The sequence below is a fragment of the Leptidea sinapis genome, chromosome 34 (genome assembly GCF_905404315.1).
Source record: "Leptidea sinapis chromosome 34, ilLepSina1.1, whole genome shotgun sequence".
Taxonomy (NCBI): domain Eukaryota; kingdom Metazoa; phylum Arthropoda; class Insecta; order Lepidoptera; family Pieridae; genus Leptidea; species Leptidea sinapis.
The window spans coordinates 10,461,965-10,477,454 of NC_066298.1; the positions used below are offsets into that span (position 1 = coordinate 10,461,965).

Consider the following 15,490-nt stretch of genomic DNA (forward strand, 5'->3'; position numbering starts at 1 on the left):
AGAAAGTATTATCTCACCATTATATAATTTATACGTCTAGATAGAGTCTCTTGCTGCTAGACGACCGATAAACACAGGCCAGGCCAACTTTAGTGTGCATGACAAGCTTACGTCTTACACTCGCGATTTGATTGTGCGTGTAATTCAAAATAGAGGTTAACTGTCAACCTCAATCTTTTTTCGACGTTTTTACAACTGTCACAATCTATTTAGACGTATAAATGATCTAAGGTAAAATCAAAGAATCCATTTCTTTGAAACCCTGATCAAACAAGTCCTACAATAATTGGTATTGGTAAGCCAAAAATAAAAACCTACATAATATACGTAATAACAAATGAAGAATGAATTAACTTATTATTTAATATACCTATGTTTTTTATTAAGTATATTCAAAATAACAATAATTTTGCCTATTAGTATAATATAATATATATTATAAATTATTCATTTCATTCATATTCACCATTAGTTCATTTCCATGATATCGCCGCCGAAATGACGAATTGGTGAATACGAGCAAAATATCGACGTATCGTCGCGGACTGTCGCTACACGCGGCGTCCTCCCGGCGTGCTCGCATGGCGCTTTCATCCGACGATGATTCCAGAAAATTCTAAGAAAGTATTATCTTACCCAACAGAACGTGGCTGACATCGAGGTAAGGTTCCCAGACAGAGAAGCCACGACCCAAGAGGTCAACGGCAGCTCTTCGCAGTGGAGTGAACGCGGGCAGACGAGCGGAGCCAGGAGCCAGCAGTAAGTGGCTCAGCGCTAGGGCTGTCAGACGCGCCAAGTTGTTCGACGCGCTCAGAGTGAACCCTGAAGAGTAACAAAATATTCATTCATTTCATTTTAAAAGATCTATATTTAAATAAAATATATGGAAAGTATATTACTTGACACAGTCAAATTAAAATATTTTTATTCAAAATATGATATGCTATTACTTATTGAAAGTCAAAAACTCCCAATCCTTCGAAAAAGTATGCCTCAGACCTGAAAAGAACGGGTGGAAGTAACTCAACGGCCTTCTTTTTTTATAAAAAATATGATTACAAAGTAATATCGTACAATTAAACTTATTATTATATAATAGCCCTGGGGTGGCCGCTCCATTCCCAATCTGTGGTATCATTAAGAAAGTCATTTATGTTATAGTAACCTTTACCACACAAACGTTTTTTAACAATTCTTTTGAATAACGTATTACTTTTGTTTTGAATATTTTCTGGGATTTTGTTGTAAAAGCATATACATCGCCCAACAAAAGACTTACTAACTCGACTTAGCCTAGTATTAGGCATTGTTAAACTTACGTTTTCTAACTTTTCTATTGAATTTTGTAAGACAAATTTTGTTTTGAACATTTTCTGGGATCTTGTTGAAAAGTATATACATCGTCCAATGAATGACTTACTAACTCGACTTAACCGAGTAATAGGCATAACAAGTTTGTTCCTCGTGTTAACATTATGAATGTTACAGTTTCTAGCAAAGTTTATGTGCTTATGAACATACAGAACATTATCAAGAAAATGTTGAAATTAGTTTCTTATTAGCATGTAATGATAATAATAAAACTTTATTTCAAAGTAACTACAGACTCAAAATAATGCTAGTTAGACTTAAAAACTACGTTAGTACTAAAACATACTCTTAACTAACTACTTATTACTATTATTTGAGTCACTATTTCTCCATACCATAAGAGATAGAGCAACAGTGACTCATATATTTGCAGTGGAACCTGCTACCAATCATCTTCAGGACACCGTTGGTGCGGCCCCTCATTCTGCGCGCCAGGGAACCACATCTTTTGCGCTTAGTTGCGTAAAAACAATCTACTCGCGCTGTCGCGAACATCCCTGATATACTACAGAAACGAATCAACCCCAGTAGCACCCTGAAGGCATTGTTATATTGGACGCGGAGGGCGCTGTAGGATCTTTGGGTGTACCTGGCCCACAGAATGCACGTGTAAAAAATCGTGATACAACGTTATTTTATCGCTGTTTGAGCAACGCGTAATGCCAAGAAGAAGCAAATTTCAGAAAAAAGCTATTTTGTGTTTAGTATGGTTGAGCGACAGCCAATATGTGGACGCTATAGTTTCTTGAGGGTAAAAGTAACACTTCTAGTTCACAAAAATAATCAGAGTTTCTTAGTTTGAGCAAATAATATACTAAGTATGTGTTTGTAATTTATCGATATCATTACTAGGTGATGAACAATGGAACTATAAAATTACCTTCAACAATGGAACTCTTTCTGCTGTCTGCATCTTTACGTTTTTTGTTGTTTCCTGAAATTTAGAACAAGATAATAAAATATATTTATGAACAAGAATTGAGTAATTTCGAGGTGATACGACGGCTTTGATATCAAATCGATGTAAAAGAAGTAAATAAATATTATTTACAGATTTTTAAATCAGACAAGTCCAGATATCAAGCAAAGGCTTACATACAGTGGCGTAACAATAGGGTGTCAGGGCTGGCAAAATGCCACGGGCCCCCGACTCAAGAGGGCCCCGGCCACAGGCCCCGGCCACAGGCCCCGGCCCAAGAGGCCGCGAGCTAAAAATATTTTTGTTTTGTATGGCTGAACAACATACTAAACTTCACAATAACTTTTCTTTATTTGTTGGTGATTACTTATCCGGAACCTATTTTTTTTTACTTAGAAGATATATGAGCAGCGCGGGGTACTTAATTTAACGTTAGTAAGATGTAACAAAAATTTACTTGAATAAACTGAAAGAATACCGAGACGAAAGTTGAGCCTAAAGATTAAAATATATTTATCTTAAGTCTTTGCAGTCTGCTTTAATACGTACTTAAAAAAACCGCGAGGAAATTCAATACCTACTCTAATCTTGGGCAAAAATACTCGGTTGAAAATGAAACACAGCGCGGTTTTTAAAAAACGTTCTTCCAAGTACAACCAAGCTGTGAAATGAGCTTCCTTGTGCGGTGATTCCGGGACGATACGACATGGGTACCTTCAAAATAAGTGTGTACGCCTTCCTTAAAGGCCGGCAACGCTCCTGTGGCTCCTCTGTTGATGCAGGAGAGTGTGGGCGGCGGTGATCACTTAACATCGGGTAACTCTCGTTTGTTATCCTCTTCCATAAGAAACAAACTGGATAGTAGATTGGTAGATCAATAAGTGAATACAAAAACTTTACTATTTTCATAAAAAACATCCTCACGGTGAGTGGGACCAACAACATTTGAGGACATGTGACATCATGCCACCACTTTACCTTCGCTAGCAATGTCCTGTCCAAATTCAGCACCAATTACGCCCAGCAACACCACAGCAGTGGTCTGCTTCCTCTTGAGTTCTGCCAACGAGGATGGCTTCCGAACTATTTCCTCCTCTTCTTCTTCAAACTCCTCATCTTGCTGATATCATACATAATAAATTATTATCATTTAATTAAGTAATGTGTCATAAATAGATCACGGCAATTCTTCAAACCGTCCCACATTCTAGCCCTCTACAAAGCGCAGGCCAGGCCACATATGGAGTATTGCTGTCATCTCTGGTCTGGCGCACCCAAGTATCAGCTCGATCGTTGGGGACCCAGTGCTCTGTGAACAGCTGGATCACTTGGCGTTGCCTAGAGACGTCGCTTCATTGTGTGTCTTCTACCGCATTTATTACGGGGAGTGTTCCGAAGAGCTGTTTCACCTGATTCCTGCCGCCGAATTCCACCTTTGCACGACACGCCACATATTAGGATATCATCCCCACCATCTGGATGTGTGCGGTCCTCCACATTGCGGTTTTCAAGAAGCTTTCTTTCGCGTACTACAAAGCTGTGGTATGAGCTACCTTGTGCGGTGTTTCCGGAACGATACGACGTGGGTACTTTCAAAAAAAGCGCGTACACCTTCCTTACATACCACCAGGAGACCCGTACGCTCTCCTTCTTTTACATAAAAAAAAAACAAAAATAAATTTCGACACAATTTTAAAATTGTTGCAAACATTTAATTCGAATGCACTACAATATTTTCATATATACACTGGCTGATACCCGCGACACCGTTCGCGTACACACATGTTTGAGAACATAGTGCTAATAAACATCGTTGTTTCTAAAACTTAAAAAAAAATGATAGCAATATTTTTTGGATAAGGCCCAAGTGTTTAAGGGATTATAACTAAGAAGGCTAAATTGAAATCTATCCATTAGTATTCCGTAATGCGCGCACAAATGATAATCTCTATCATTTTATTTATATAGAGAGAGGGGGGGCAAAGGGGCTAGAGGGTCACGCGATGGAAAGTGAAACAACGACCGTCTATGGACATAGAGAAACAGGAGATGCGTTGCCAGACATAAATTTAAGCGTTAATGTCCACAAATCGGTTCAGGAATACTGCAGGCGACAGTTGATTGAACAAAGTGTCAGCAAAAAAATTCTTGCGAAACGTACAGTTGTTGTGTGTGAAGAACAAGCCAGGGGGGGCTTGGAGATGATAGAACAACATTCCCTGGATACATACCAAGGAGCTACATGATAAGTACTGGATGTATGTGAGTAAGACGAAAACAGGCAAAAAAAGCTCAACCGTGCATAGACTTTAAGCTCTTTAGTAAGCTGGTGACTTCACATACCCAAGTTTACATAAAATATATCATGTGATAATCAGGGTCCTTTTATCAAGCATCTTTTTAATACAGGTCACCGATAGTCCCCTGTGCAGGGTTTGCATAGAGGCAGAAGAGCTGGCCGCACACATCATTCTGAAGTGTTAGGACAGTGGCGATATACCGGGCCCAACACCTTGGGTCAACGAGGACTGTCGTCGAGGGCATTGAAGAGTGCACTATTTGAGGTTTGATGAACTATTTTGAAGAGTTGGGTTGTCAGGATTAGCTGCACCACCCAAAATAAGCGCAGTCGAGTAGTCTTCTATTACGGCGTGTTCTTTAGATTATTTAAGGATAATTTTTTATTATATTTTGCATTATGTGTTGTGATTACGCTTACGTCTCTGGTGACTTTCTCTGCTGGTTCCTTCTGTGCTGCTTGAGGGTTAATACTCTCCGTGTGAGTGTACAGAGGAAGGTATTGCGCCCAGTTGTCCACTAGCGCCTTGCGACCTTTTGGTCCCAATCTGAAATTAATATTAATTTAAATTGATTGAAACGATTCAAGTACACAGAAATTATTGCGAAAATTGGTGTGATGGAACTGCACATACAGATGGCTTTACTGTCGAAACGTTAACTCCGCCTCCATATCCTTCCCCATATCAAAGGGTTGGTATGGTGCCGGTCCCAAGCCCGGATAAAGGAGGAGGGAATCCAAGCCAAGTTGTGAGACGTACCATGACGAGGGCTGCGTGTCTGGGGGAGAGCTCAGACTTTAACGGTGTACCTCCGATACCTGGGCACCTCGGAGTGTTATTTTATGCCCTTCGGCCAGTAAGCGGGGCTCTGCTGGTTCGTGACCTTTATTTCCCTAGCTTCTCGTGGGAACAAAGTGGAGGAAAATAATATATTAAATTCTATTTTGTCTAACATAGGTGCAAACCTATCTATCTCGGAACCCGAGGGTGAGCGGCTAGACGCCCCCAAGAGAACCGAAAACTTACCTCAGGTCGAGAGGCCAATCCCAGGCGAGCTGGCAACCGTTAAGGAAACCATAACGCCTACGGAAACAGACTCGAAACTGAGAAATATAAAGACGAAGCCAAAGAAGCTGTCCGGTGCAGCCCGGAAAAGATTCAGAAAGCTTCTCCAAACGGATATGCCTGTAGAGGAAGCCAAGGCGTTAGCCAAAATGCCTTGGAATGACCTACAGAAAGCAGGTCACAACCCTCCACCACCTGAAGCGAAAGCTGAAAAACGTGGCAGGTCAGAGGAGATTTCTCCGAAAACCCAGCCGAAGAAGGTACCCAGGCTAGATGACACTCAGTCAACCTCGGGGAGACCTAGCTTCAAGGAGGTAACCGGGTCCTCACGTGTGGGCATTCGACATACCCATACTATGAGCGAGGACGAAATGCGGAAAGTGCGCCGCGCACTTCTTGCTTTGATCACCGGGGCTGAACAAGGTACCGGGCCGACATTTTTGGGCTTTGCCCACAAGCCTGGCTGGATTCTGGTGACTTGTGAAAATGATTTGAGCCGAGAGTGGCTTGTGGACAAAGTCAAGGATCTGAAGCCGTGGCCGGAGGCAGAGCTCTCATGCATGTCGAAGGAACAACTGCCCAAACCCTCCATAGCCACGACTTTTCTCACACTGAGGCTGACACAGTTGAAGAGGCACTGAAGCTGATCCGAGCGCAAAATGCGGGACTGAACACCGAAGGAAGGTGCTCCACGCGAGGGAGGACAAGGGAGGCCAAGTGGTCACTTTTTCCTTGGACGATCCCTCCGCGGAGACTCTGAAAGAGTCCGAGTGCAGAGCTGCCCTTGGTTTTAGAAAGATTAATTTTAAGATCAAGGGCGTCTCTGAGGGTTCCGCAGCAGCGAGTGGACAGCAACCCACCCAGACCAGCGGGCCTGTGCGACCGGGAACATCCGGGATCTCAAGGACCCTGCACCGGCCGGCTGCCCCCACAACTACGTTCCGGGGCAAAGGGCCGATGTCGAGGAACGTCTCAGGTCCCCTCAGGGGAGGGAAGGATCAGAGTCGGGCTAATTCTGGCCGCGGGCGGAAACACCCATACCAGAAGACAGACCGACCTAAGCACAGACGCACCGCAGAAATAGGGCGAAGATACTCCAGGCAAACCTCCACCACGCCAAAGCTGCTACTGCAGTAATGGAGAAATGCTACTGCAGTAATGGAGAAATGCCTCGCGAGTAGTGAGATCCTCTTTGCCCTACTATAAGAGCCGTGGGTTAACACCGGCAAAATACTAGGACTGAACACCGCTGGTAAGTTAATCTACAATAACAGCGGATCCAAACCCAGAGCTTGCATAGTCTTCAACAAGAACACTAATTTCTTACCTGTTACAGAGGTCTGCACCGACGACCTTGTTGCAGCGTATATCTGTTTCAAAGGTTGGGAAGGCACCAAGGTGATCGTTTGCTCGGCGTACCTTCCATATGAAGAAAAAGACCCGACAACAGAATTGGCGAGAGTGGTCGAGTATGCACGACGCAACAACGCCGAACTGATTGTCGGGGCCGACGTCAATGCGCACCACACAACTTGGGGAAGCAGCGACTTCAAATTTCGATATCGGATCACCGACACATAGCATTTGACATCTTGGCTTGCCTCGAAAAACAAACATATACGTTTAGGGATCCAAAGAAAACAAACTGGACTGTCTACAAAGAGAAACTCAGGAGTAATTTGGAGAATATCCCTAAGCGCATCAGAACCCTGGATGAGCTAGAGTTGGCAGTGAAAGTAACCACGGATGGCATCACTGATGCCTACGAGGCTAGCTGCCCTCTCTCCTTATAACACTCAAACAGGAAAGTGCCTTGGTAGAATTCAAACTTGAACAAACTAAGGAAAAAATCCAGAAGGCTGTTTAACAGGGCTAAAAAGACCCAAGAATGGGAACCCTACAAAGAAGCCCTAACAGAATACAACAGAGAAGTTAAAGGAAGGCCAAACGAGCATCTTGGAAGAGGTTCTGCGAAGATTTATCTAAAACTCCCCAAGGATCCCGAGTACACAAACTGCTCGCCAAGGACAAACCTAGCCAAATCGGCCTGCTTAAGAGACCAGATGGATCTTTTACAGCCGACGAGGTAGAAAACGTAAGAGTACTGATGGCCCACCACTTTCCGGGGGCTACCCATCAACCATCTGTAGCAACGCCTACACAACGGCCTCTTGACGAGGACTGGCGTAGAGCGGCAAAGATAATTAGACCCCGGAATATAAGGTGCGCCATCAAGACTCTGAAACCCTACAAGTCAAGCGGTCTAGACAACATTTTTCCAGCGCTTCTTCAAAAAGGCTTGGATATCCTAGTACCGCTACTAGTCAAGATATACCGGGTAAGCTTTGCCTGGGGCTATCTTCCAGAACAATGGCCTAGGGCTAAAGTACTATTTATACCTAAGGCAGGCAGAAAGGACTACTCCCTGCCAAGCTCCTTCAGACCCATAAGCCTTACCTCCTTTCTCCTGAAGGTTATTGAGTCTTGGACAGACACATAAGAGAGGATGCTCTAAGCCTAAAGCCCATTCATAGTTCTCAACACGCCTACTGTAGAGGCAGGTCTACAGAAACGGCCCTTCTACAACTTATGGATAGAGTCGAGAAGGCGTTACAAGACAAACAGATTGCACTCTGTGCGTTTCTAGACATTGAGGGCGCCTTTGACAATACCCCGACAGACACGCTAGTGAAGGGACTAATTCACAAAAATGTAGACTCCACCACTGTCAAATGGGTAAGGTCAATGCTCTAAAATCGCAAAGCTCTAATCTCCCTCCATGGGACATCACTGGAGCTATACACTACGCGAGGTTGCCCACAAGGTGGCGTTCTTTCGCCACTTCTATGGACACTAGCAGTAGACGAACTACTTAGTAAGCTGGCAGAACTCAGGATTGATGCACTAGGGTACGCAGACGACCTAGTTATTATCGTCAGAGGTTTCTGCCAAAGCCTACTAAGCTCTATATTGCAAAAGGCGCTAAATACCATCTCACAGTGGTGTACAGCCAACAAACTGTCAGTCAACGCAGGAAAGACTGTTATTGTCACGAGGAAACGGACACTTAAAAAACTGAAGTCTCCCACCTTGAACGGCTCTACTTTAGAATTCTCAGCTGAGGTTAAGTATCTGGGAGTCACATTCGACCAGAAACTCACATGGAATTCTCACATCGACAAAGCCGTGAAAAAGGCTAAAACAACCTTGGGTGTATGTCGACGTCTGGTAGGGAGACATTGGGGAATGCGCCCCAAGATCCTCCTATGGCTATTCACAGCAATTGTGAGACCAACAATCACATACGCCTCCATTGTGTGGTGGAACAAAGCCAGCCAGAAAACAACTGCAGACAGACTAAATAGCCTGCAGAGGCTTGCCTGTATGTTGGTAACCGGGGCCATGACGTCTACTTCTGGTGCGGCCATTGAAGCAATGCTAAACCTACCACCTCTTCCACTGTTCATACAGCAAGAGGCGAAGGCAAGCATGCTGAAGGCAATCGCCCAGGGGGGTTCATGTAACTGGATGTCGCAAACGCTTAGGACTTTAGAGGACTCAGTTCTGCGAGACCACATATTAGGCATGTTACCTGATCAGATGATTCCACAATTAATCTCTGTTAAACACTATATCGTGGAACTACCTTCCAGGGACGACTGGATGAACAACAAAGTCACGTGGAAGGACGGGAGCCTCATGTGGTTCACCGATGGGTCCAAAATGGAAAATGAAGTCGGCTGTGGGGTCTATGGAGAACGCCTCAGGTTTAAATCTAGCACAAACCTGGGAAGCTTTACCTCCATATTTCAAGCAGAGGTGAACGCCATCCTGGAATGCGCGGAAACCAATATCCAAAAAGGCTACTTCAATCATAACATATACATTCACTGTGATAGTCAGGCAGCATTGTTGGCTTTAGACGCTGACTTGACGTCGCCTAAGTTAGTCAATAATTGCGTTGAATGCCTGAATTCATTAGGTATGAAAAACAGTGATTCTCAGGTGGGTCCCAGGGCATGCCGGAATCATAGGCAATGAAATGGCCGATGAGCTCGCAAGAGCTGGGGCTAAAGCAGTCCGATATGGTCCGGAACCCATTTGTGGACTGCCCAAGAGCGCCATCCGACACACCCTGAGTAACCAATGTAAACAAGAAGCACTTAAACGCTGCAACAACTCTTCAGGTTTAAACCACTCTAAAGCACTGATAAGGGCATTCAACAGTAGCTATGCGAATGAAGCCCTATCATTGAACAGGAAAAATCTATGCATACTCACTAGGATGCTAACCGGGCACTGTCGCCTAAACAAGCACCTCAGTGTGGTCGGCATCAAAAGCGACAAAGCTTGCAGGTTCTGCCTTGAGGATGATGAAACACCTATTCATCTACTCTGCGACTGCGGCCCACTAATGCATAAGCGTAACACAATCTTTGGTGACTACTTCGTGCCACCAGATAGTGTTTGCAACACTCGCGTCAAGGAACTACTGCGGTTCGTAAAGGCGGCAGGGCTTGACGATGAGCTTTAGTATGAGTGGCGAACACAATAGTCGAATTCTGGACGCGGTGTTACTAGGAATCTTTTAGGACCAGGAAATAGCCACCCTCTTCAAATAATAATAATAATAATAATAATACTGTCGAAATGATCTGATAGTCGTGCTCATCCGGACATACAGTTAGAGAAACTAGAAGTGGCTAATGGACGATCTATAAGGTTGTTCTACGTACCTGGCCAACTCAGCAAGAAGAAGAGCCTGCGCTGCTTCACGAACCTCAAGGCAATGGTGTTGCCATCTGCGAGCCAGCATCTCAACTTGCGGACGTTTGAAGCTTTTGGCGCCTTAACAACAATTATCAAAGTCATAATGAATAAATGTTTTAGTAAAAAATGAAACATACTAATGCTAATAGTGTAATCCAGACATAAAAAGAACCAAAGTCACCGACATAGCTAAAATGACTGCGCAACTTAAGTGGCAGTGGGCAGGGGAAAAGTTCGACGGAGAGATGGCCGTTGGGGCAGTAAGTCCTCAATTGGCAACCACGTACCGAAAGTCGCAGTGTTGGTAGGCCCTCACAAGATGGATCAACGACCTGATCAAGTGGTGGAGATTTCTGGGGGAGGCCTTTGTCCAGCAGAGGACGTCTTCCCGCTGATATGATGATGATGATGATCCAGACATTCCTTCCTGAATTCTTCCACTCGCATCAAGTCTTTCGCATACAAACTTTCTTATTCCGGACACTGGCACCTAAGTACCACTCCGATCAGATCGTATATTATTGATGCGGGCTGGATGGGAAGCACAGAAACGCCTTATAGCTTAGCAAATGGTGTTCAAACACGTGTGTTTCAGTTGTAATGATATGGCACCCTTCAAACTAGTTAATTGGATAGTGAAATTCTTCTTTATATATTACTAAAGCCTTTAAAAGTGTCTTGACTTTGGTTTTTTTTTCGAATACAGACAAGACCCAGAGATTGATTCCGGTACTATGTCCTATGTATGTACCCTTCCTGGGTTCCTTTTAGCAAATGAAATTAATGGGCTTCTGAGACTAAGCATCTCATGTCTCATGGTAACCATCATAATCATCATCATTTCAGCTGGAAGACTTCCACTCCAAGGACTGTACTGCCCCAACGGCCATTTCTCCGTCGAGCTACGGTGCCCTGGTCACTGCCACTTCAGTTTCGCAACCATCATGGCTATCTAGGTGACTTTGGTTCTCCTACGGATCTCCTCATTTCTGATTCTGATACTCGGAGGGAAACTCTAAGCCCCCTTTTCATTGCCCTCTAAGTGACCGTGAGCTTCCTCATAAGGCCCATCACGTCTGCGGCTGAGACTAATACAGTCGCAGCAGTCGTGCAAAATATCGAGCTGTTTAGAAATATTAAGCGGCACTATACTGTACTAGGCAGGCCGTTTCACTTACCATCAGGCAAACGTCTTGCTCTTCAATTCTTTTCATAAAATTCGAAAAATCGTCGACTTTTCCTAGTACCACTTCAATCCATATTCTGATTGTAAACAAACTACCTCCATCCAGCCTAGCGAGCAGTCTGTCGCTGGAAAAGCTTTCGAGCCACTCCTACCGACATATCTGTTTCAGGGTCTGAATACGTAATAGTACTGTTTACGCACTAGATCCGGCTTCCGCTATCCGTTTTGTTTTCGTCAACCGTAGAAATAGTTTTACAACTACTTCGGACCGCGTTTTCACGGATACGGTTCTGACTCTGATCGGACGTAGTGCGAAAGCGTTCTAAATGTACTCTCCTGTACTCTCGAAAAAAAAGGACAAACCACTTCAAATTGTATAGATTAACGTGACAAACCGATTTTTGGATATAAAAATATTTCATTCACAATAATATCTTAACTTACCAGCAGCCACCACCTTATCAGGAAGCAGTACGCAGTGTAGAGTCGCCAGCAGAGACCATCCTTGCTTGATATGGGCCTGCTGGGCAGCCAACTGTTCCTCCCTCTCATCGTCACCACCCCACGAAGATCCTCTGGTTGTAGGTCTGAAATGATATATAAAGGCATTTATTTTCTCAAAATTGATTCCTTTAGAATTCTTTTCGATATATCTAATATATAATGCTGCAGGATACTTTAATCTTGTAACACTTCATTAAAATGGAGTATTTGAAAATTCTATCAGGGTAATTGAATGCGTGGAAGAATAACAATCTTTTAAAATCCCAATTGAAATTAAAATATTACCTATTAAAAATTTTAAATGTATCGATAAAAAATAAATTAACATCTAAGGCTTTATAATATATAATGTGAAAGATTATTTGAATGATAAAGATAATTGGAATTAATGTTCTTAATTTTGTTAATGAATATTGTTATACTCATTTGAATGCTATTGTAACTTTTATACTTCATCCTGACTTGCACTAAATAACTTATAAAGTTTTACAGTGAATAAAGATTTTTTGACTTTGACTTTCTCAACATACCGTGAAGCCCCCTCCCGTTCCCCTTTCACCCCCTCGCGCTCGTCCTGTTGCGTCAATAAGGGTTGCAGTTTCAGTACCGTTGGGTACATTTCGTGATATTTTCGTGCTACCTGCTACTGCTCTGTTTTTCACGTTTTGACTTTTGTTATTAATAGTTATGTAGTTTAGGCACGGCTTTGTGATGGTCAGGTCGTTACAACTACCAGCAGCTACACGTCTTGCTCGTCTTGTCCCTTATTGGCATAAAAAAAAACTAATCTGCGCACAATACAGTGTTGCTGATATTTCTAGAAAAAATTGGGCATTGCGATTGCGCTCGTGCGCTACATGATTTTGAAGCTCAAAACAGAGACCATACACCCACCTATGTAGTCTCCTGATCATCTCTTGTTCGGGAACGAAGCTAGCGTTGCTCATTGACATCAGGGTATTCGACAGAGCCACAATGGAGAGAAGATGGTTGGTTGTTAGAGTAGTGCTCAGCTCCCAGTGAAGTTTCGATGAGAACAGTCTGAAAAGTTCAAATATGAAAGTCAAACAAATTTAAAGGATTTTGCTGCGGAAAAGTCCTAAAGAAGCAAAACTTAAAGAAAGTAATATAATTGTTGTTCCACCATATACTCATGATAATGTTATTAATATTCATACGCACTATAGCGAATTTTCTAGAAATTATGATTTTAATTATGTAAAAACCGTATAATTATATCAACTTAGTAAGTTGGGCGAAGTATACACTTCTAGAACAGGATCAAAGAATATGTTCAATATACATGAGCCACGAAATTCAAAATATTTGATAAAAGTTATTAATTTCACCCCAATATAAGTGGATGAAAAGGGTAATTTTGTAACATTTAATATAAGCATAAGTCCGAAATCACAGACCATTAAACATAGATAAAATGCTAACCGTTCTACTAATTCAGTGGTTTCTCATAATAGTATCTAGCAATTTTAAACCACCAATGCGTTCGTAATTGATAGTCTATTCGAGGTCAAACTGCCTTGGTTAGTGTCAGGTTTATTGGGAGAATATTAACTGAATAACGTCTAAGAAAGTACTATATGCAGCTAGGAGATCACTTTTGTATATGCCGCGGGTATATTATCAAAGCCGTGACATTATAATTTCACTAGTGATATTATAGTTTAACGGTAGATTGTCAATCGACTTCATTTCTTACAATTTAACGGCCTGGGTTTTAATGACGTTGTAATGTCACGGGTGCACTATATTATAATAAATCTATTACAAATGAAGTTAGCAGTGTGAGACGTCGAGCATTCTGATTGGTCAATATTTTTTTCATACGCAATCTGCAACACAATAATAGTAAGCATTGGAGCGTGTATGCAATTTTCCATCTGAAATTTTTGCTGAAATAGTAGTGAACAAGGGTCGATTTGGCTCTGGCGCCGGCCACGGCCGCGACACGCTACGCTCGGCTCGTGCGTTGTGGTCAACAGTCTATATTTGTTTTTTCGGACCTACTTGTGAACAAAGGCCGATTCACTGAGATAACAATTAGTTGATTACACTAAAAACTTAAAAATAATAACTATACGATAAATACAAGGTACAGACCAATTAGAGAAGGCCTCATAAATTAACGACGAGTAAAATTGTTATTGTATCGTTGCCTTACAATATCACTACAGTGTAGGAACCAGTGACATTACAATGCCCCTAAAATCAGGGCGTTAAATTGTAAGAAATGAAGTTGATTGACAATTTACCATTAAATTATAATATCACTAGTGAAACTATAATATCAGGGCTTTGACATTATACCTGCGACATATATAAGATTACAATGTTCGACACAAATCGAAATAAAAATATTTAACGGAAACTCAACGTGGAAAAAAGTCTTTCGACGTGCCGTCTCACGTACGTGTCATACGTAGATTCCAAAAATAACAAGAATTGTAACTACGTTATATTATTGTCATAATAAGTGGCTTACTTTGATTTTAAAAAAGCATTCGATACGGTCGACAACGATGTTTTGTTACATAAGCTGGCGTGTGTAGGCTGCACTCCTCATACCTTGGAGTTTTTTGCCAACTATTTACGTGATAGAAGTCAGTACGTTGACTGTAACGGATATTATTCAGAGCCCTATGCCACAAACTCAGGTGTCAGTCAGGGTAGTAATTTAGGGCCATTACTATTTTGATGATAAATGACCTACCCCAAGTAGGCGTGTGTAGGCTGCACTCCTTATACCTTGGAGTTTTTTGCCAACTATTTACGTGATAGAAGTCAGTACGTTGACTGTAACGGATATTATTCAGAGCCCTATGCCACAAACTCAGGTGTCAGTCAGGGTAGTAATTTAGGGCCATTACTATTTATTTTGATGATAAATGACCTACCCCAAGTAGTTACAAAGTCAACACCATTGATATTCGCAGATGATTTAAAATTAGTTTACAAAATTGAAAACAAAATCTATGAGCCACTTCAACAGGATATAAACAACGTTCTAAAGTGGAGCATAGAAAATATACATTTTAACACAAGTAAGTGTTCAATATTATCATTTAGCAGATCATATATTCCACATCATCATCCATATCATATGGGAGGAAACTTACTTGAAATGATGACTGAGGTCAGAGATTTAGGAGTGTGCTTTACAGCTGACTTGAACTTTAGGACCCATATAATTGATATTTGTAAGAAATCATAACTTAGGTTTAATGTTACGGCTAGCAAACCAATTTACAAATATCGGGGCTTTGAGTGCATTGGACGATGCACTGGTTAGAAGCCATTTGGAATGTAATTCTGCAATCTGGTCTCCCCATGAGGCTAAATATAAATTTATGCTTGAAC

At 42.1% G+C, this 15,490-nt stretch overlaps 1 protein-coding gene across 1 annotated transcript in view; it reads right to left on the reverse strand.

Moving 5' to 3' along the window:
- Positions 1 to 15,490, reverse strand: part of LOC126975056 (WD repeat-containing protein 7-like) — a 72,348-nt gene that overhangs the window by 16,708 nt on the left and 40,150 nt on the right. The window contains exons 4-10 of the mRNA XM_050822855.1: positions 13,010 to 13,156; positions 12,056 to 12,198; positions 10,392 to 10,503; positions 5,010 to 5,136; positions 3,269 to 3,410; positions 2,252 to 2,305; positions 637 to 822 (exon numbers count right to left, since the gene is read on the reverse strand). Of these exons, the coding sequence (XP_050678812.1) occupies positions 637 to 822; positions 2,252 to 2,305; positions 3,269 to 3,410; positions 5,010 to 5,136; positions 10,392 to 10,503; positions 12,056 to 12,198; positions 13,010 to 13,156 (911 nt within the window). The remainder of the gene's footprint in view (positions 1 to 636; positions 823 to 2,251; positions 2,306 to 3,268; positions 3,411 to 5,009; positions 5,137 to 10,391; positions 10,504 to 12,055; positions 12,199 to 13,009; positions 13,157 to 15,490) is intronic.